Consider the following 20,756-nt stretch of genomic DNA (forward strand, 5'->3'; position numbering starts at 1 on the left):
GTGTACTTTTATAACCTCAGAATTTAAAATTTTTAACACCACCACCATGTAGTTATAACAGGGATCCTAGAACCTAGACACCCCTCAGAAAAAGGCTTTCCTAAAAAGACCACACTGAAATGGAGAAGACCAAAAGTGTCTAGTGTCCTGAATTTAAAGAAAGATGAAGTGAAAGATAATGAAAGCGATTTCAAAATTAAAATATTTTCCTTTCAAACCAAAAGCTGGCTTCATCTATTGATTGATCAAATATTAATTGGTAGGCACCTGAGAGGTCAGCTTTGTATACTGGTGGAGAGCCCCAGCTCTGACTGCAGATAGAATTCCATCTTTGCCATTTATTACTTTCCTGTCCTTGTACAAGTTACTTAGCTTTGTGGGCCTTAGTTCCCTCATCAGTAAAACGGATATAAACATTAGAATTATCTCACAGGATTGTCATCAGAATTATCAGTAGTTCTTAAGAGTGTCTGACACATCAGTACAATTATTCTTAACCTTAATTTTCATTCAGCCGTGAGATTAACGCCAAATATTTTTGGAGGGCACTGAAAAATCCTTAAAGTGAAACTATTTGACTAAATTAAATCCTAAAATTGAGTGCATCCTGAATCTCTAAACAGGGGCATAGGAAGACGGATAACCAAGGAATAAGTCAGAACTCCAGCATGGAGAGGGGACAATCCCCTCCTACTCTGCATTCTCTCTGGTGCCTTACAGAATGCTGAAGCCTTGCAAATTAGATGGGCCCTTCAAATTTAAGTTCGTGGTCACCTTTTAAGTCCTCCAGGGAACTACAGGCCTGGGTCCCCGCCAGCTCTGAGCTCCCATGCCAGTGACCTCCAAACCGCCCCTTGTGTCCCGTTATACAGCCCTCTTCCGCCCGGTCTCCGCTCCATCGCGTCTTCCCCCGGCAACGCCGCTCGCCCGCAGCGCCGGGCGAGCCCCGGGACGGCCCCTCGCGCGCCAGCACCGCGGCGGGCCGGGCAGCGTCACTGCGCATGCTCCCCGCCGCGCGGGTGGGGTCCTGGGGGCCGGGAGGCGGGCGCTGGGCGTGGGTCGCGCTCGGCCGGGAAGGCCTCCGCCTGTCTCCGGCCACGCAGCGGCGGGGGAGCGGCGTCCTGGAGACCCCCGAGAGATGGAAGCGGCGGCGCCGGCGGCGGCCGAGGCGGCGGGGCGCGAGGAGCTCGGTGGGTGCTGCGTGCCGGCGGGGGCGGAGGCCGCGTGCCCTCGGGATGCGCCCGGGCTCCGGGCCGGCGCTCGGCCTCGGCCGGGGAGGCGGGAGCTGGCGCCGGGCCGCGGCTGCCGCTCATCCGCACGCGCGTGGCCCTGGAGAGTCGCGGGTGGCTTTCCTGAAATGGTCGGGGGCTCTTGGGGTCATGGGTCTGGCACGGGTATGAATTGAAAACCCGGCAGAGCAAACCTCCGCGGAACGTGGGATGAGCTGAGGCTCGGGGAGGTGACTGACCCCGGGATGGCACCGGCGCAGGAACGGGTTGTCTGACCGGAGAGCTGGGCCGGCGAAAAGCCCGGCCTACCAAGGGCGTCAAATGGGCGTGCGTGTGTGGGTGTGTGTGTGTGTGTGTCTGTCTGTCTGTGTGCGCGCGCGTGCGTGTGTGTGTGTGTGTGTGTGTGCGCGCGCGCGCGCGCGCGCGCGTTGGGGGTGGGCTGCGTTGTGTAAACACGTCAATGGCAAGCGAGAGCCTGCGCGGTGACTCTCCGCGTTTCCCCCAGCGATGCTTTAAGGCTTTGCGATCGATCGCAGCAGCCCCGTTCTGAGTCCTAGGTGAATCCTTAATTTACCGGGTGCCACCGAGGAGTGGCGAGCGCGCCGAGTTCACCTAACTGGACAGGAGAGACCTGTAGCCAGCTGGATTGCCAAAGTTTGTTTTTCTGTTTTCCTCTGGTCTCTTATCTCCTTGGCGACAGGGCAAGTACAACACTGTTTATGGTTTCCTGCTGTCACAAGGAAAACAAAAGCAAGGGTCGGGGTAGTCTTGTCATTGTTTCCTGTAGTTGTACGAATTATATTTAGGAATAGTTTTAATTCGATGCTGAATGATTTTTTTTTTAAGTTGAGCTTTAAAGAAACACTTCATTATAGTAATTAATAGGTTGGTGTTCCTGTAATAATGGGCAGGGCACTTTGCAAGTGATTTCTTTCAAGTCCTAATAATGGTAGAAATAAACTTAGCATTTTATTGATTGTTAACTTTGTGTCAAGCCGTGTGCTAAGTGCTATACATACGCACTGTTTCCTTTAACCTTCAAGACAATTGGGTGAGGTAGATGCTATTATTATCCCCATTTTATAGGTACAGTAATTTTAAGTTAATTAAAGGCATAACCCAGATACAAACCCAGTTTGTCTGTTTTAAATTCACTAATAACGCCTCTTAGGATGTGGGGAATGGGCATTCTCATGCGTTGATGGTAAGAACAGTGTAATGTAATTATCATTAAAAATGCACATATCCTTTGACCCAGCAATTTTACTTCTAGAAATATTTCCCAGAGAAATAAGTCATGTAACAAATACTTATGTCAGGAAATGTTCACTACGTTACTTATAGTTGAGAAAATCCGGTAACTATCTAAATGTCCAATTAAAGGAAATTGGGTAAATTGCGATATAGCCATATACTGAATAGGCCATTAAAAGTAATATGGGACGATGTTTGCCACATACATGTTTTAAATGTTTATTTATTTATTTTGAGAGACGGTGTGTGTGTGCATGGAGGAGGGGCAGAGAGAGAGGAGAGAGAGAATCCCAAGCAAGCTCCGTACTCCCAGTGTGGACGTGGGGCTTGATCTCACTCTTCTTTTCTGAAATTCAGGAAAGAGATGGATATGTCCTTTCCAGAAGTATGGTTGTAGCCGTGGGCTTGAAGAGAAATGGTTACACTCTGGATATACTCGAAAGTATAAGCAGAATGATTTCCTAACAGATTAGATGAAGGTTGAGAGTGAAACAGGAAACAGGGATGACTCCAGGGATCTGAGTATTTGGAAGAATGAAATTGCCATCAACTCAGATGTTATGGTGGTTTTATAGAATGTCTCCAGATTCTTTGATGTTTGTCTCTTCAAGAGGAGGACTTAATTTCCTTCTCTTGGAGTGTGGATTGTATTTACTAACTTGCTTCCAATGGACAGATGATGGTGGAAGTGATAATATGTGACTTCCAAGCCAGGTCTGAAAAGGCATTGTGCCTTGCTCTCTCTTTCCTGGATCATTCACTTGGGGGGAAGCCAGCTGCCATGTTGTGAGGATACTCAAGCAGATGTTAAGTAGGTAGGCAATTAGATTTATGTCTGGACCTAGTGAGAGATCTGGTCTGGAGATATAAATTTGGAAGTCATCAGCATTTAGATGGTATTAAAAGCCATGGGACTGAAGGAGAACATACAGGAGTGACTGCATGTATTTGCACTCTAAAATGTTACGAGTGGTTGTTTCTGGCTAGTGAGGTAATTTTAATTTAAAAATATTGCTTATGTATATATCTTCTTATGTTCTACAATGACAAAATATTATTTTCTACAATGACCAGATTTTAAAAATTGGATGTCTATGTAAAAGGCACTGGTAGAGATGTTAAGACACAGATTTTCTTAAGGTATGTGAGTAGCCATTTGTACAGCTTAAGGTCTACACTTCATTTCATAGGCAGTGGACAACTCTGGAAGGTTTCTTGCTGTGCATATTTTCACCACTTCAGAAATGAATAAGACAGTTACTATTCCCATATTGCATAGATAGTAGTTTATAGATTTAGAAGACCACATTATGTTATATTAAAAGAAGTTATTTCTATTTTTAGTTTGTCCATTGTCAAAATAAAAGTGATTTATTTTGCTATTATAAAAGAAATGCTAGTTTATTACTCTCTTCTTATTTCTTTTCTACATTTTCCAGAGGAAGACAGTAAAAAGCACTCATGATCCCATTGGCCATCTCTATCCTTAACTTATTCCCCATTTTTGATATGTTTCCTTGCTTTCATTTTAAATTAACTTTTTAAAACATCATTGAATTCATACTGTGATTATCCAGCTTTTTCACACTCAGCATGATATACTTTTCCCTGTTTTACTCAGACTTCAAAACTATAATTTAATGTCAGTGTAATGCTTTATAAAGTGGAGGTCCTGTAGTTAATTTAGCAATTTCCTGATTGTTGCACATTTAGGTTGTTTCCAAATTTTCAACATAAATAATGTTTCATTCAACATCTTTGTGCAGAAATCCTTTTTTTCTATATACTGGCTTGTCAGAAGTGGAATTACTAGGTGAAAGGATAAACATTTTTAAGGTTTCAAGATATATTGGTAAATTAATGTGATTTTCTTTAATTCTGACTACAACTAGAAATTTAGGTCGATTTTTAGGTTAAGAAATTGAGGTTGAAACAATTGTCTGGGCAGTATAAAAGATATACAAGTACTGCCTAATTTAAGAATGTTCCGATTTTCTGCCCTATTCATGTATACATACGGTATGTTATGTATCATGTATAATATTGAATGAAGCTGGTGTTTCTTATTCATATGGTTTTTCCATTTGTAAATAGAAATAACTGTGTTTAGGTAGTTTGCTATCCATTGCTTAATAGTGTTTTATTTTATAAGGCGTTGTTAACTCTTACCTAGAGTAATCACATAGCACTTTTTAGAACTGTCCAGTTCAGTACTTGGCCAAAAATTACAGCAGGACATTGGCAAATAATAGTAAATTATAATATAAATTGTAATTTTGTAACTTTTAATTATGTTGTTTGAGTGTTCTGATTTACTCCATACCCTTCTAAAGTTTGTTAAAGCATTTACCGTGACCGTGTTAGGTTTTTTTAAGTACTTGTTTCTTCTGCTAGTCTCTATTTCCTTCTGGTCAGCATAACACATTTTGCCTACACACAGTTTGCACCTCATAAATGCTCAAAATTATTAATTGTTGATAGTAAATTAATTAATAAATTTCTTGTCAGAAATTTACATTTAAAATCCTGTGCAGCATGATTGCTTCTAATATATCATTATGTAGGAAGGGGAGGAACACTAGTGTTTACTGACTACCTCTGTGCCAAGAACGAGGCTCTGTGCTTCATAAATGTTACCTCATCTCATTATCATAAAACCCGTGTGAGGGAGAAGTTACTGCTCTCATTTTACACATGAGAAGGTAGGCCCACAGGAACCCTGGTTAAAGTATAAATCAGATCAGGTCACTCCCCTGCACCAAACTCTGTTGCTGTGTTGTCCAGTGTGATAATCTGCAGCCGTACGTATATTTGAAATGTTGTTTGTCAAATTAAAATATGATGTACGTGTAAAACGCACACTGGATTTCCAAGATTTAGTATGAAAAATAAAATGTAAAGTATCTTGTTAGTAATTTTTTTGTTGATTACATTTTCAAATGATAGTATTTTGAATATATTGGCTTACATAAGATATATTATTAAAATTAATTTTGTCTGTTACAGTTTCCTTTTTCAAAAATGTGAATACTAGAACATTTAAATTATGTTTGTGGCTCATGTTATATTTCTGTTGTACAACGCTGCTTTAGGTGGCTTTCATGTCACTCAGGATGGTCTGCAAGGCTGTGTACCATCTGTTACCTCTGTTAGCTCTGATCTCGCTTACTCCCCCCCTTGCTCTGCCCTCTCTGCTCACTCTGGCCTCCTTCTCCTGAACACACCAGGCTCTCTACATCCTCAGAGCCTTTGTCTTTGCTGTTTCCACTGCCTAATTGCTCTTCCCCCAGATAACCACATTGTTCACCGCCCCCTCCTCCTTCAGTTCTTGTTTAAAACCCTACTTTCTCAGTGAGGCCTAATTCGGCTGTCCTATCTAAAACCATAGACTGTCCTTCCCAATCCCTATTTTCCTTCTTAACATTTAACACTAGCATACTCTCTATTTTACTTATTTATTGTCTCTTTCCTTCACTAGAATTTGAGCTCCATGAGGGCAAGAATTTTTGTTAGTTTTAGTAATTGCTTAATTCCCAGCATCTAATAATACTGACACATATTGGGTGTTAATATTTGTGAAACTGAATTAAAAAGGATTGCAACCTCTTTTATGAGCACATTCAATCAGAAGGCATTTTAATGTGTTCTTTAGATTCAGTAACTATCTTGTATCTTTCAAACTTCATACAAACAAATCATGATTCAAAATCATGATAATGTAATCGGCCCTAAAACCTGACTGCTTCACCTACTCTTAGTTTACTTAGTTTAACAAATACATATTTCTTACTATGTAATGTTACCTAAATAATACAGGCTGAAACTGCAGAGAAGGTCTTAGGGAGTTATATTTTTAAGTGTAGCTTTTAAAAATACGTTTAAGCATATGGTTATTTAACTAATAATGTGTCATATTGCCTTAATGGTAGATGAGAAACAATTTAGAAACGTGTACTTCTTAAATTGCTAGCACTGTTAAGAATAATTTTATCTCAAATAGTTTCAGATTTAAAAAAATAGCTCTTCTTAATCTCACTGTTATTTGAGAAGCTTCCTGAGATAATTAAATTTTTATTAAGGTTTTAAAGGTGAGGGTTCAGACAAATGGATTTAAAGCAAAGAAATATATATGAAAAGTTATTTCCACAGTAACTCATATTTAATGTTTCCTAGACCACATAAAATTGAGAAATAATGAATTTAAGAATGAGGGAAAAGTTTAAACTACAAGGCATTACAGTGTTAAAATTAAATAAGACAGTTGCTATGCAGTATAAATTCGTTAAGACTAATTGTGAGCCCAACTAACTTTTAGTTGGGAATTTGACTGTACATTGTAATCCTATTTTAAAAACTTGATTCTGTGAATGATAGAACTAGTAGAGTACTTATAGATTATATTAACAACTCTAGATATTCAGGTTTAACTAAAAGATACTAAAAAGTGATCTGATGATGCCATTAAAAGTAAACTTACAAGTTGTGAGAAAACTTTTTTTTTCTGACTTTACATTGCTGCTATGATCTCTTGGGAGGTATGCTTCAAAAAATAGATTGTTCAGTGTTTGAAATATTGGCAGTGATAACTGTCTTTATAGAGAACTTAAATAGTGTACTTAGTAATGCATAAAATGTATAGTACATCCTGTGGCAGAAAGAAATTAGTTCAAATAATGACAATTTGAATAGCTGAATGAATAAAAATGCAAATGAACTTAAGAGTCCGCAAGAGCAATGGAGTAAATTTTGGAATGAAAATATTAACACGTTTCTGTTTAAAGATAATGCAATGAATAATGATGATTGTTGTCAATTAAATTCATATATTGAAGTCCTAACCACAGAATGTGACCTTACTTGGCAGTAGGATCATTGTAAATGTAATTAGTTAAGATAAAGGCCACACTGGAGTAGGGTGGTCCACTAATCCAGTATGACTTGTATCCTTATAATAAGGGGAAATTAGGACACAGACATGCATACAGGGAAAATACCCTATGAACTTGAAGATAGCCATCTATAAGCCAAGGAGAACAGCCTGGAACAGATCCCTCTCTCCTAGCCCTCAGTAGGAACCAGCCATGCCAGCACCTTGATTTCGGACTTCTAGCCTCCAGAATTGATAATAAATTTCTGTTTTTTTAAGCCACCCACTGTGTAGTACCTTGTTATAGCAGCCCTAACAAATACCGTGGTTTTACAAGATAAAATGTTAATTTACTTTGTATAGAGTATAACAGAAAAGATATAGGATCTGTTCAAACAAAAGATGAACATAGTTTATAATATTAATAGATATCAGAGTAAAGTGATGTGGTAGGTATCCCAGCATTAGCTCTCTAATACTGAGAAACACTTAATTTACTTAAATTTTCACTGTGCACAGGTTTAAGCTGAGCCACTTTTGATACTGAAGAACAAGAAACTAGGAAATCCTGCAAAATAGTCTGTGGAGAATGTCCTGAAGATTGAAGGGTTAGAAAAACTACCCAAAGACAAAGTTAGGGTATTCCTATTATAGAAAATCCTCATTAATTTAGATTCCATGCATTTAGAATGTTTACTAATTCATTGATTTTATTTTACACATACTAGTAACATTATTAGAGGAGGAATATTTAAATTACTGAAGAGTAGGCTATTTTCAAGCACTTTCCAATATCTTTTTTTTAATTATGTTATATAAACATTTACCATGAGATCTGTCCTCTTAACAGATTTTTAAGTGTACAGTATAGTATTGTAATCCATAGGCACAATGTTGCATGTCAGGTCTCTAGAACTTACTTACATTGCATAACTGAAATTTCATACATGTTGGTTAGCAACTCCCTGTTTTCCCCTCCACACTGGCTGGCAACTACCACTCTAGTCTTTGTTTCTATGAGTTCGATTCCATAAATAGGTGGAATTGGGTGGTATTTGAACTGTGACTAGCCTATTTCATTTAGCATAATGTCTTCAAGGTTCATCCATGTTTTGCATATTAAAGAGTTTCTTTTTTAAGGCTAAATAATATTCCATTGTGTGTATATATCCTATTTTCTTTATCCATTTCTCTGTCAGTGCGTGTTGTTTCCACATGCTGGCTGTTGTGAGTAGCACTAACCTGAGCACGGGAGTATTAACATCTCTTCAAGCTCCTGATTTCAGTGCTTATGGGTAAATTCTCAGAAGTGGGACTGAGTCATATGGTACTTCCGTTTTTAATTTTTTGAGGAATCTCTGTACTGTTTTCCTTCACAACTATAACATTTTGCATTCCTACCAACTGTGTAGAAGGGTTCCAGTTTGCCACATCCTCACCAATATTTGTTGCCTTTTTTTTTTTAAGTTTATTTTGCGAGAGAGAATGAGCATGAGCAGGGACGGCGGAGGGGGAGAGAGAGAGAGAGAGAGAGAGGGAAAGAGAAAGAGAGAGGAAGAGAATCCCAATCAGGCTCCATGTTGTCAGCACAGAGCCCAATGTGGAGGTCAGTCCAGTGAAACATGATATCATGACTTGAGCTGAAATCAAGAGTTGGATGCTTAACCTACTAAGCCATCCCAGTGCCCCACCTTTTTATTTGTTTTTATAATGACCACCCTAATAGGTGTAAAGTGACATTCATTGTGGTTTTAGTTTTCATTTTTCTGATGATTAGTGACATTGAACATCTTTTCATGAATCCATTGGCCATTTGTGTATCATCTTTGTTCAGATCTTTAGCCAATTTACTAATCTGATCACTAGGTTTTTTGCTCTTGAGTTGTAGGAGTTTCTTATATATTGTGGAAATTAGCCTTTATCAAATATATAGTTTGCAAAGTTGGCAAATATTCTTTCCCATTCTGTAGGTTGGCTTTTCACTATGTTGATTGTTTCTTTTCTTGTATAGAATCTTTTTAGTTTGATGTAGGCCCTCTTGCCTATTTTTGCTTTTGTTGCGTGTGCTTCTGGTGTCATACCCATGAAATCATTGCCAAAACCAATGTCTGAGGCTTTTTCAAGTATTTAAGTCTTTAATATATTTTAAATTGATTTTTGTGTATGGATTGAGATAAAGATCCACTTTCCTTCTTGTGCATGTGGATATTCAGTTTTCCCACGACTATTTGTTGAAGAGATTTTCCCCATTGTGTATTCCTGGCACCATTGCCAAAGATCAGTTGACCATATATGCATAGATTTATTTCTGGGTTCTCCATTTAGTTTCAGTGGTCTATAAGCCTAGCTTTATGCCAATATCATACTATTTTCATTACAAAAAAATCCCCAATACCCAAAACTATCTTGAAAAAGAAGAACAAAGTGATCATACTTCCTGATTTCAAAATGTATTACAAAAATATATATTACAAAGCTAACGCATCTTCCAGTATCTTAAAAGTATAACTTTACTCTTACGAAAAACTGTTGTAATGAGTTCCATTTGGTACTGGGATAATGAAGGCTGCCTAAATCCTAATCTCTCTACATGTCCTCCCTTAAAAACCTGTTAATTCAAAAAGGAGCACACGTAAACCATTCATGAAGCATTACTCTTTTAGCATTAGTAGGAGACCAAGATACCACAAACCTCAAATTTTCTATAAGCAGAAAAATAAACAGCAAAATTCAGAGTACCTGTTGCTGCTGCAAGCATTGAAAGTGGGGAGGGTTCTTTAGAATCTCTGGAAAAGAGGAGAGGGGATTAGGAGGTCTAGAAGTATAGTAACCTTGGCAAAACATTGCTTCTGGAGGAGAAGGAGATAAAAGGAGCAATCCAGATGTCCCTCTGATACCTGGAGGTGAAAAAAAAGAAGGAAGTAAGGGGCAGGGGGGCAGGTAGGGGACTGAATATCCTGCAGAAATGAAAGAGAACCAGAAAGATACCAGTTGCTCCCTATAACCCCAGTCAGTGAACATCATCCATTACATAAACTGAACTTCATCCTGCTAACAGAAGGCACTACTTTCAAATTAGGATCCCTGTCCATGAAATGCCTAGCAGTAGGAAAAATCATAAATAAATAATAGAGTACAAGGTGTCCAAGGGAGAACATATTGAAATGAAAATTGAATAGAGTCATTGAATTTCAAAGAAGAATTTAAATGAGTTAAAGACATCAAAAGGGTCAAAGAAGAAGTGGTTGAAATGGAAGACAGGCAAAGGAGATTTGACATATAATTGGAATCTCTAAAGAAGAAAAACAAAATATTTGAACTAAACAGATATTAATCCAAGAAAAGTGTCCAGAAATAAGAAAGCCAAAATCTACATAATCAAAAAAGCCCACTGTGTCCCTGGGAAAATTGACTCAAAATGCTTAAACTGAAGACATATCATAGTAAAACCATTAGATCTTAAAGGCAAAAATTCCTCAGGACCTCAAGCAAAAGGGGCAAAGTATGTAATGGCTCAGAAAATTAGTTTGTCATCAGACTTCTGTAGAGTAGCCTATAAAGCAAGGCAAGAGTGGAGCAGCATTTTCAAGAAACTCAAAGATATAAAGTGTAAGCCAGAGGTGTTCTGTCAAGCTGTCCTTCATAGCAAGGCTGTGGAACAGCAGTTTAAAGCATGCTAGAACTTAGGAAATACTGTGTCCAGGAGCTCTTCCTAGAGAATGTAGTAGAGCAGTGGTTCTCAAAGTGTGGTTCCCAGACCAGAAACTTCAGAATCACCTGGGAACTTAAGAAATGCATATTCTCAGACCCACCCCACGCCTGCTGAATCAGAAGCTTTGGGGTGAGGTACATCAATTTGTGTTTTCTCAAATCTTACGGGTCATTGTGATACACAGTCCACAAAAGAATGAACTTCTTCCAGCCAAGGAATGATTGAGAACACTTTGGCAGAGGACGGACAGCAAGCATTTAATATTACCAATTGTATATATAAGTCTTTAAAGTATTGCACTAATATTAAACTGAGTTTAATAACTGTAATGTGAATATTCAAGAACATCTTCTTGTTCCTAGAGAATACATGCTAACTTTAGGGTAAGGGGCTTTGATATATGTAACCTGCTCTCAGATAGTTCATAAAAAGTGATAAACATTTGAGCAACAAAAAGCAAACATGGCAAAATGTTAAAAATTGGTAAGTCTGGAAAGGATACATAGGAGGGTGTTTTTTTTTTTTTTGGTACCATTCTTGCAAATTCAATGTAAGTTTTAAATTATTCCAAAATAAAAAAACTTAAAAAAATTATATCACCGTCATTCCTAACTGAATTATTTATGTTACCCTAGTTCTGTTTCATAGGTTTATTGTGTTTATTTGAAGGGAGCAACTTTTCATTTCTTTTAAATATCCTATACTTCAGGGGCATCTGGGTGGCTCAAAGTGTCTGACTCTTGATTTCAGCTCAGGTCATAATCTCATGGTCTGGGAGTTCCAGCCCTGCGTCAGGCTCTGCGCTGACAGCACATGGAGCCTGCTTGGAATTCTCCCTCTCTCTCCCCCACCTCTTCTGTGTGTGCATGTACATGCTCTCTTTCCCTCTCTCTCAGAATAAATAAATAAACTTTATTTAAAAAATCTTGTTCTAGAGTTGTCATCCTCAGTCATGCTAAAAACTGTTAGATATAAGAGTACATTTTGATACTAAATTTTAAAAATTGGAATGGCTTTATAACTTAAAGTATTTAAAAATGCGATTGCTATTTATGATACAGTATGATTTGAAGACAAGAGACACAAAATCATTTGATTATTTACATTTTTTTTCATCTCATAGTTCTGGGATCATTTGCTATAAACCTCATGTAGACAAAGCAGAAAAAGTTTTGCATTGAATACTTAAGCTTTTCACTCTGCACTGCTTAGTCCAAACAATATCCAGCAAATAAGTCCAGTTGTTTTTTAAATATACTAAAACTCAAAAGTATTTATGTGAATTAACTCAGAGTGGAAATAGTAAGGATGAGTACAAGCGGTATGTCCGTGTTTTAAAAATTCATTTATTACCACTTTAACTCAGTTTTTAAAATAATAGTGAAGCACTTTGCTTTTCTTTTTAAAGATATGGATGTAATGAGGCCCTTAATAAATGAGCAGAATTTTGATGGGACATCAGATGAAGAGCACGAGCAAGAGCTGCTGCCTGTTCAGAAGCATTACCAGCTTGATGATCAAGAGGGTATTTCGTAAGTATTACGGGTTATATGTGTCCTTTTCTTTTCATTCAGTGTCTATTTTGTAATCTATAGGTAAAGCACTTTTCTAGATACTACAGAAGACACACGGATGAGTCAGATATTGTCCCCACCCTCAAGGTGTTTATAGTCTGTTTGGGGAAGAAGAAATACATCTAAAATACGGAGCCATGTGTGGGAATTGCTGCAATTGATATGTATTGCCGCAATACTTATTTTTTTATTTTAATTTTTTTTTAACGTTTATTTATTTTTGAGACAGAGACAGAGCATGAATGGGGGAGGGGCAGAGAGAGAGGGAGACACAGAATCGGAAGCAGGCTCCAGGCTCTGAGCCATCAGCCCAGAGCCCGACGCGGGGCTCGAACTTACGGACTGGACCGTGAGATCGTGACCTGGGCTGAAGTCGGACGCTTAACCTACTGAGCCACCCAGGCGCCCCTGCCGCAATACTTATTAAATGCTATGCATCCTGCAAGAAGGGAGATCTGATTGAAAGGAATAGAAATTTTAAGAGCAGTGGCTTCTGAAATAGTTAGGAATTAGGAATTAGGCGGTGAGGGGTAGTAAACACTTTTTTTATGCTGAGTTAATGGTGTGAAACAAAGTGGTGGTAAGAAAGCAGTGGAACCTTTTAGAACCCTTTTTTGTTATTTTGTCATCATTAATAGATTTGAGTAAGTTCTTACAGCAATAGTAATTTAACTGTTAAGCAAAGTTACATTTTAAGTGATCATAAAAGAACAGTATGAACTAAAAAAAAATTAGGCAAGCATGTTTGTTTTATACGTTTAAAATTTGGGCTATTCTTCCTAGTTTATTTTTTCTTGGTCAAGAGACTTCCTTCAAATGCCTCCTGGAAACTTAGGTGAAATACCTTAGGGAGTACTCGGTGTCTAAATGTTAATTAGTATTTATCTTACCTGATGATACACATAGTTTTAAAACTTGTGTGATTTTTCTTTTAATTAAGCCCCTGTTAGGTTGATAATCATAGATCACATATACCATGATGACAGTAGTCAGTGTCAATAAATTGCTTTGTCTTATCAACCTAGCCATATATAATCTTCGGTATTGTTCTGAATGTCATAGCAGCAAGGAATCTTAGGAGAAAATTACCTTTTCTGTATTTCTTTAATATGTACAAAAATATTTTCACTCAAATATCTAATTTAATCTCCATAATAATTTTCCATGTTCTGCTTTTAAATGGCAAAGATAGGACTTGAACCAAATATGATCTCTGGCCAATTCAACTTCTGGTTGAGTGGAGTGCTATTTGATTCTTTGCCTAGATTAATTTTCGGTTCCCTTCCAATGCTAAAACAGTGATCATGTGATTTTTATTAGCTTTTTTCCTAAAATGTTTAAATCTTACAACTTTTACTTTTCAGGTTTGTGCAAACTCTTATGCATCTTCTTAAAGGAAATATTGGAACTGGCCTTTTAGGGCTTCCACTGGCAATAAAAAACGCAGGCATAGTGGTAAGACTTCTCTTCGTGACCTCTAGCTAAATTACAGTTATCAGTCTTGATTAGAGCAAAAATTGCAGGCTAACTTCTGGCCTGTTCACACATAATCTGTTCAGGTGACGGTGAGTTTGTATTGATAATATTGGGTGAACAATAATAGTAACATTTAATAAAAAATGAGAATTAATTACTCTTTTAATCTCTGCTTAATTATTTATTTATAGCATTTGACAGAAAGATCCTAAAATAATATTTGATTTTTCCAAGTATGGTTACATCTTATTATTCTTTTGGATTTTTCAGAGATTTAAGCAGTGTACTCATATCAAGAGATGTATTTATAGAGTAGCTTGTTTGTATTGGTGAAATTTTATAGTTTTTAAAATGGAGAATGAAATCTAGTTTTCAGATTTAAAGAGTTAACAGTTAAGAAAAGGAATAACAATATGTTTTGAAAACAAATACGCAAAGTATTATTATAACCAATTATTGTAATTGCAGAGACTCTCAGCAAGGGAGAATTCACCTATGAAGTAATGAAATTAATTTAACCTTTTTTCAGAGTCTTAAACCCTTACCAGTTTTCTAAGAACAGTTTTAACTGCCACCTTTCGCTGCAGTTGATGTTGTCCACCCTAATTTAGAGAAACATATAAATTTCTGATTATAAAAATAAGTTTTGACAATATTTTGTTGGGTTCTCAATAACCCAGGCATTATTTTGATTTTAGTAAACAAATACTTGTAATTTTTTATGTACCACTTTCTCAAATCTTTTTCTTGGCATACTTCCTCACACAAAGTAAGTGCTCAACAAGCACCATCCCAGATTGGCATAGTGCTTTCTGGTCATTCAGATAGTGATTCATAGTTGCATTTAATTATAATGGTGGGACAGATGGTCATAGACTTACCATCTGAGGTTAACTGTGATGTTGTATGCTATCCTAGCTTATTGCATAGCTATACCCTGTATTCATGGGTTTGGATAGGCAAGCTGATGAGATGAAGTCCTATGTCCTTGTTGTAAGTATTGCTGAAATTCTTTCAGTATCAAGTTTATGAATTTTCCTTTATGCAAATGACTAATTATTTTGCCCAACAAAATTTGTTTCCACAAAAGAGTAGTTGGCTCATTGCTTATAAGGCAATTTAATTTCTGTTAAACTTAAATATTTAAACCTTATACATTTTCCCCCCACAGCTTGGACCAATCAGCCTCGTATTTATAGGAATTATTTCTGTTCACTGTATGCACATTTTGGTACGGTGCAGTCACTTTCTGTGTCAGAGGTAAATGTAAATTTTGTTAAGTGTATTTTATTTATTTTAAAGCTATGTATTGATTTAAAACATTAGATAGTCTTAACTGTGCTTTACAACTAATAATTGATTTTCTCTAACCTGTTATATAGACAAGTCTAAAATAATAAATATGTAAAAAGATATTTCCTGTGATTGAAATCTGGTCAGAATATATTTATTCCTCTTAAATGATAACCTTAGTAGTGAAATGGAATGATTTCTTTTCATATGAATAAAAAAATATCAGGAAAGACCTGGAGGAAATGGAGGCCCCAGCACTACTTTTAGTTATAGAGTAATGGTCCTTAATTTGTTTGGATTTCATTTTAGGGTATAGTGCCTTTGGTGTTCTTTGCTGATATGTGGGTTGGTAAATAGTCAATAAAATAATATTCTTTTTCTTTATTTTTGTATCATGAAATGCTTCTACTGCACAGTGGACTTTTTTAAAAATAAATATTGCCTTTTCTAATAAACTAATATTCTGATTTTAACTCTTTTTGTTGTTGTTGTTAAATGTTCTTAAAACTTTGAGCAAGTCATTTATCGTCTTTAAATAATAATGATACTTGAAAAAAAGTGGGAAAGAGGACATAGGGAAATAATAGCTACCTCATGGGGCTAAGTATTAGATAAGATAGTTTATGTGTAAATATGTTGTAAAGCCCTGTGCAGATGCATAAAATAATGCTCTTTTAAGAATGAATAATTTAGGCTTGAACAATGTAGTTGATGTTTTTAGGTAATTTAAATATTTAAATCAGTGAAGCACAAATATTTATGTCATACGACTTTTCCAAATTTATAAACTTTAACAGTAGATAAAAGCTAATATATTAGTAAAAAGACTTAAAATTTCATGAGACATATCTTAGGGTGTGCAAATCTTGAAATCTCAAAAGCTCCTCTGTTATTGTATACCCTTACATTTATTATTTTCTGTGTATTTGATGTTCTTTTCAAGGGTTGGATTTACAGATCAACTTAAAATTTGCCTTTTTCATGTGCATGTACGTCCTTAAATTGCAGGTTTAAAAAGTCAACATTGGGTTATAGTGACACTGTGAGTTTTGCTATGGAAGTAAGTCCTTGGAGTTGTCTTCAGAAGCAAGCAGCATGGGGACGGTAAGCACTTACTATGTTTCTAGTATCTGGTTATCAAAATCACATTACTTTTCAAGTGTTTTAAGTTGACAGGATACGTGAATAGAAGCGTGATAAAGCTGGGGGGATAAACATAATCTTTAGAGTTAGACAGGCTTGGGTTCAAATCTCAACTCTGCCATTTTTCAATTTTATGAACTGAGTCAAATGATTTATCATTTTGTTTTAGTTTTCATGTTATCAGATGAGTTTATGGTGATACTCACTTTATAGGATTATCATAGTATTTAAAATTTTTTTTTTAATGTTTATTTATTTTTGAAGGAGAGAGACACAGAGTGTGAGCAGGGGAGGGGCAGAGAGAGAGGGAGACACAGAATCTGAAGCAGGCTCCAGGCTCTGAGCTGCCTGCACAGAGCCCAATGAGGGGCTCGAACCCACAGCCGTGAGATCATGACCTGAGCCGAAGTCAGATGCTTAGCTGACTGAGCCACCCAGGCGCCCCAGGATTATCATAGTATTTTAAATAAAATGATATTTATAAAGCATCTGGCTAACCTATGATATAGTCATGTTAATATTTTTTTTGAGGAAAGGAAAAAAAGCAAGAAAAATGTTGCAGTCTCATTATTTTAGATAAAATTGTGGTGTTTGGCTTTCATGCTCATAGAACATTTGAAGTGTGTATTTTAGCATAATCTTATTTTGCTATCTTATCATTTAAATGTAACTTCATCATTGGTAGACATGGCTGATCAAAGCCAGCTGAAAACAGGACTGGAAAAATAGGCATAGGTAATCAACAAAATGCTGACAGTGGTACAAATGATATGTGCTGTGGAAATTAAAAGAAGGGAAAGAACAGTGGAGTGCTAGTAGAGTTTATGGTTAAATATGACCTTTCTGGGAATTTGCAGGAAGTTCGGTTTATTTATGAGCTTCTCAGAGTTCTTGATATGCCAAGTAGAAGAAGGAGGAAAGCAGACTAAAAGCCCTAGGATTTGTCCCAGAATCCTATCTTCTTCCTTCTTCTGCCCCAGAGTAGAGACAGCTTTGTCTCTTTTTTCTGTCAAGAAGAATGACTTTCAGGTAGATGTGGCTGGAATGATTGTTGGTAAGATGCTAAAATCCAAGGTGGATGAAAAGATCTTAAGGGAATACTTAAACATAATTAAACGTAATTCATCAGAAAGAAGAAACTTGAATTCATTTCAGGGTAGTAAGATTCTTTACAATAAGGAGATCCCTGAAGAACCATGAGAGCTATAGTTATGGCAAGAATGAAAATAAGCAAGGACCCATCCAATTTCAAATGAGAGAAGGAAGGTCTGTAGACTTGTAGACCAGATTGTTTGACAGCTTGACATTGATTGTCAAGCAAAGACTGCAATGAATTAGTAGGTGAATGCTATTGTAGATACTCATCATTCCCTGGACAAAATAGAGATGTATGGGCTGCATATTAATAATATGCAGGCAGATTTATAACTTGATTAAACACAATACCCAAACTATGCAAATTTAACTGGTGGCATCCCTTTCTCATTTCTGTACACTATTTTATGTAGCTTGGAATTCTCTCTCTCTCTCTCTCTCTCTTTTTAATGTTTGTTCATTTATTTTGAGAGAGATCATGAGTGGGAGAGGGAGAGGGACAGAGAGAATCCCAAGCAGCTTGCACCCCTGTTAGTGCGGAGCCCGACGGAGAGCTCCATCTCATGAACCCTGAGATCATGACCTGAGCCGAAATCAAGAGTCAGATGCTTAACCGACTGAGCCACCCAGGTGCCCCTGTAGCTGGAATTTTCTTAAGTTATCTCATTAAGAGATACTACTGGAGCTTACTTAGAGCTAAGCTACTGGATAAGTCTTTGGTTTATGATTTAGGGCCACACCCCCAGTCCTCTCCCATTTCATGTTCTTATTAGTGATTTGGATAGTGGAGAGCATGCTCACTCATCACATTTGCAAATGACATGAAGCCAAGAGAGCTGGGAAATACACTGGGTTAATCAGAAAAGGCTCAAGAAGTAGAGGAGATAGGCTTGATCTAAAAGATGAAATTTTTTCATGAAATCATTTTATAAGCATATACTCAGACTGTTGAATTTCAGAAATAAATGATAGGGAAATGTTGTCCTTTTAGCTGAATGGAACATCCTTTTGGTGAGTTAATACTTCACTAGTTCACATACTGATAGCAAATGTGTGGTCTTTGAGGAAATAAATTTTATTTACTTATTTTATTTAAGGAAATGACAAGAATATAAGCTATGATAAAATGTTTTCAAATAGTTTAAAAAGAGAAAAATATATTAATATATCAGCAGCTCTTATTGATACTTATTTGTGGGTATCTCTTTTCAGGAGTGTGGTTGACTTTTTTCTGGTGATAACACAGCTGGGATTCTGTAGTGTTTATATTGTCTTCTTAGCTGAAAATGTAAAACAAGTAAGTATTTCTCTTCAGTTATGGAGATCAGTTTCTTCCCATTCCATAGTTTTGGCATCATATTTCCTTTGAGTAAACCATGGTGAATATGAAAATGTGTTGCTTTCATAAAGCATGTTCCTTTGTAAATTTTCCTTTAGTCTTCTTTTTTGTAAGTTGGATTTTCTGCTGCTGTTGTTGATTTTACTTTTCTTGCCATTGTATATCAGTAATGTTTGTTATGTCAGATCAGAACCGGACATAATTTGACTGATTCTTACATACTTGAAATTTAGGCCTCAAAAGCAGATACACAGATGTTTTGGAAGCATATTTTTAAATTGATTTTTTTTATAAGTAAACATATATGGTTTAGCCAGCAACCTAAAAAGTGAAGTTAAAAGAGGGCATTACTAAAATCCAGTAATTACTGCTATTGTCTAAAAAGATACCATGTCCAAAAATGTGTAGTGTTCTGTAATTCTCTCCATATTTTAAGGGTTCACTTTTAAAGGAAGTGGTTTGCAGTCTTGGTAGAGACTGTCAGTTTGAACAAACATGCAAAGCACTGAAATAAAAAAGCTCCCCTATCAAAACAGCGCCAAAATACATTTCTTTATGCACTTTCACTTGTAACTAGTACATTACACCCTGTTCTGCTTTAATCATTATTTTAATCAGTAACATTTGTTAACTATCCATATGTGCATTGTACAATAGTAGACATCTTACATAGTAAGATACAGTACTTGTAGGTATTTTAATGCAAAATGATATGAATATGTTTTCTAAAGAACCTATATGTAGATATATAAGTATATATTTGACTCACTTTTTCAAGTATAAAGTATGCTTCATTTTATATTTAGACCAGGAATGACAAATTTTCTGGAAAGGCCCAGATAATAAGTATTTCCAGTTTTGCAGGTCATATGGTCTTCTTGACTTAGCCATAGACAATAATGATAGTAACAAATATATATGGCAATATTCCAATAAAACTTTATTTCAAGAATTTAGGTGGTAGGCTGGATCTGGTGTTTGGGCCATAATTTGCTAAAGTCCCTAGCTTAGATTTTTAATGTTGGAAAGGCTCACGGAGTCAACCCTTCCTTACAAATAGGAGAGTAGATGCTTTCGTTAGCATTACTCATTATAGACAGTGTGCTTTTGACTTACAAGTATTTAATTCCACAAGTTGCATATTCTTTTGACTACTAACTCAGTCAAGAGACTATCTGTTGTCAAGAACTGATAAGACATACCATCTTACCAGTCATTTATGTAGAATATGATGAAAAATGATCCTTTTCCAGGATTATACAACATGGTAGTCATGTATCTTTTCTATTATGTTCTAAGAGAGCCACCACAAACTTGATGTGAATTTAAGAATAATGCTAGCAATGCCTAATAATCTTATATTAATAAAGTATTGCATTTTTCATTTAGTTTTTCATTTAGTTTTTAACCACTACTCTGTCATGTACAATGCTCATTTTTTGAATGTGTAAACTAAATCTCACAAAGCATGAGCAGTGTGCCCTAAGTCATGCAGATTAAACTGAGAACTAGGTCTATGACACACTGGTGCCACCCATTACATTAATTGTTCATCACTGGACAGGACCTTGTCTGATTTTAGTTGTGCATGTGTGTGCATATGACATAGAGTATGTAAATGCATACAATAAATGTCTATAAGCTTAGGGTTGGTGACTTTCTCCTATGAAATATTATCAGTTGCTTCCAAAGTTGAATGGAAGAATTTAACTCATTTGCACATGTTCTAAGAAGACCAGGCAGAAAAAGTGACTCTCTGGGAGAAGAATGCCTG

The 20,756-nt window shown here is 36.6% G+C and overlaps 1 protein-coding gene across 2 annotated transcripts in view; it reads left to right on the forward strand.

The window, feature by feature from the left end:
• Window positions 1-1,023: 1,023 nt before the first annotated feature.
• The window catches only part of SLC36A4 (solute carrier family 36 member 4), a 51,065-nt gene continuing 31,332 nt past the window's right edge, over window positions 1,024-20,756 (forward strand). For both annotated transcript variants that reach the window (XM_047878150.1, XM_047878151.1), the window contains exons 1-6: window positions 1,024-1,190; window positions 12,471-12,594; window positions 14,001-14,091; window positions 15,284-15,372; window positions 16,414-16,509; window positions 18,856-18,940. In XM_047878150.1, the coding sequence (XP_047734106.1) occupies window positions 1,139-1,190; window positions 12,471-12,594; window positions 14,001-14,091; window positions 15,284-15,372; window positions 16,414-16,509; window positions 18,856-18,940 (537 nt within the window). In that variant the 5' untranslated portion in view covers window positions 1,024-1,138. The remainder of the gene's footprint in view (window positions 1,191-12,470; window positions 12,595-14,000; window positions 14,092-15,283; window positions 15,373-16,413; window positions 16,510-18,855; window positions 18,941-20,756) is intronic.

This window comes from Prionailurus viverrinus, chromosome D1 (assembly GCF_022837055.1).
Source record: "Prionailurus viverrinus isolate Anna chromosome D1, UM_Priviv_1.0, whole genome shotgun sequence".
NCBI lineage: Eukaryota > Metazoa > Chordata > Mammalia > Carnivora > Felidae > Prionailurus > Prionailurus viverrinus.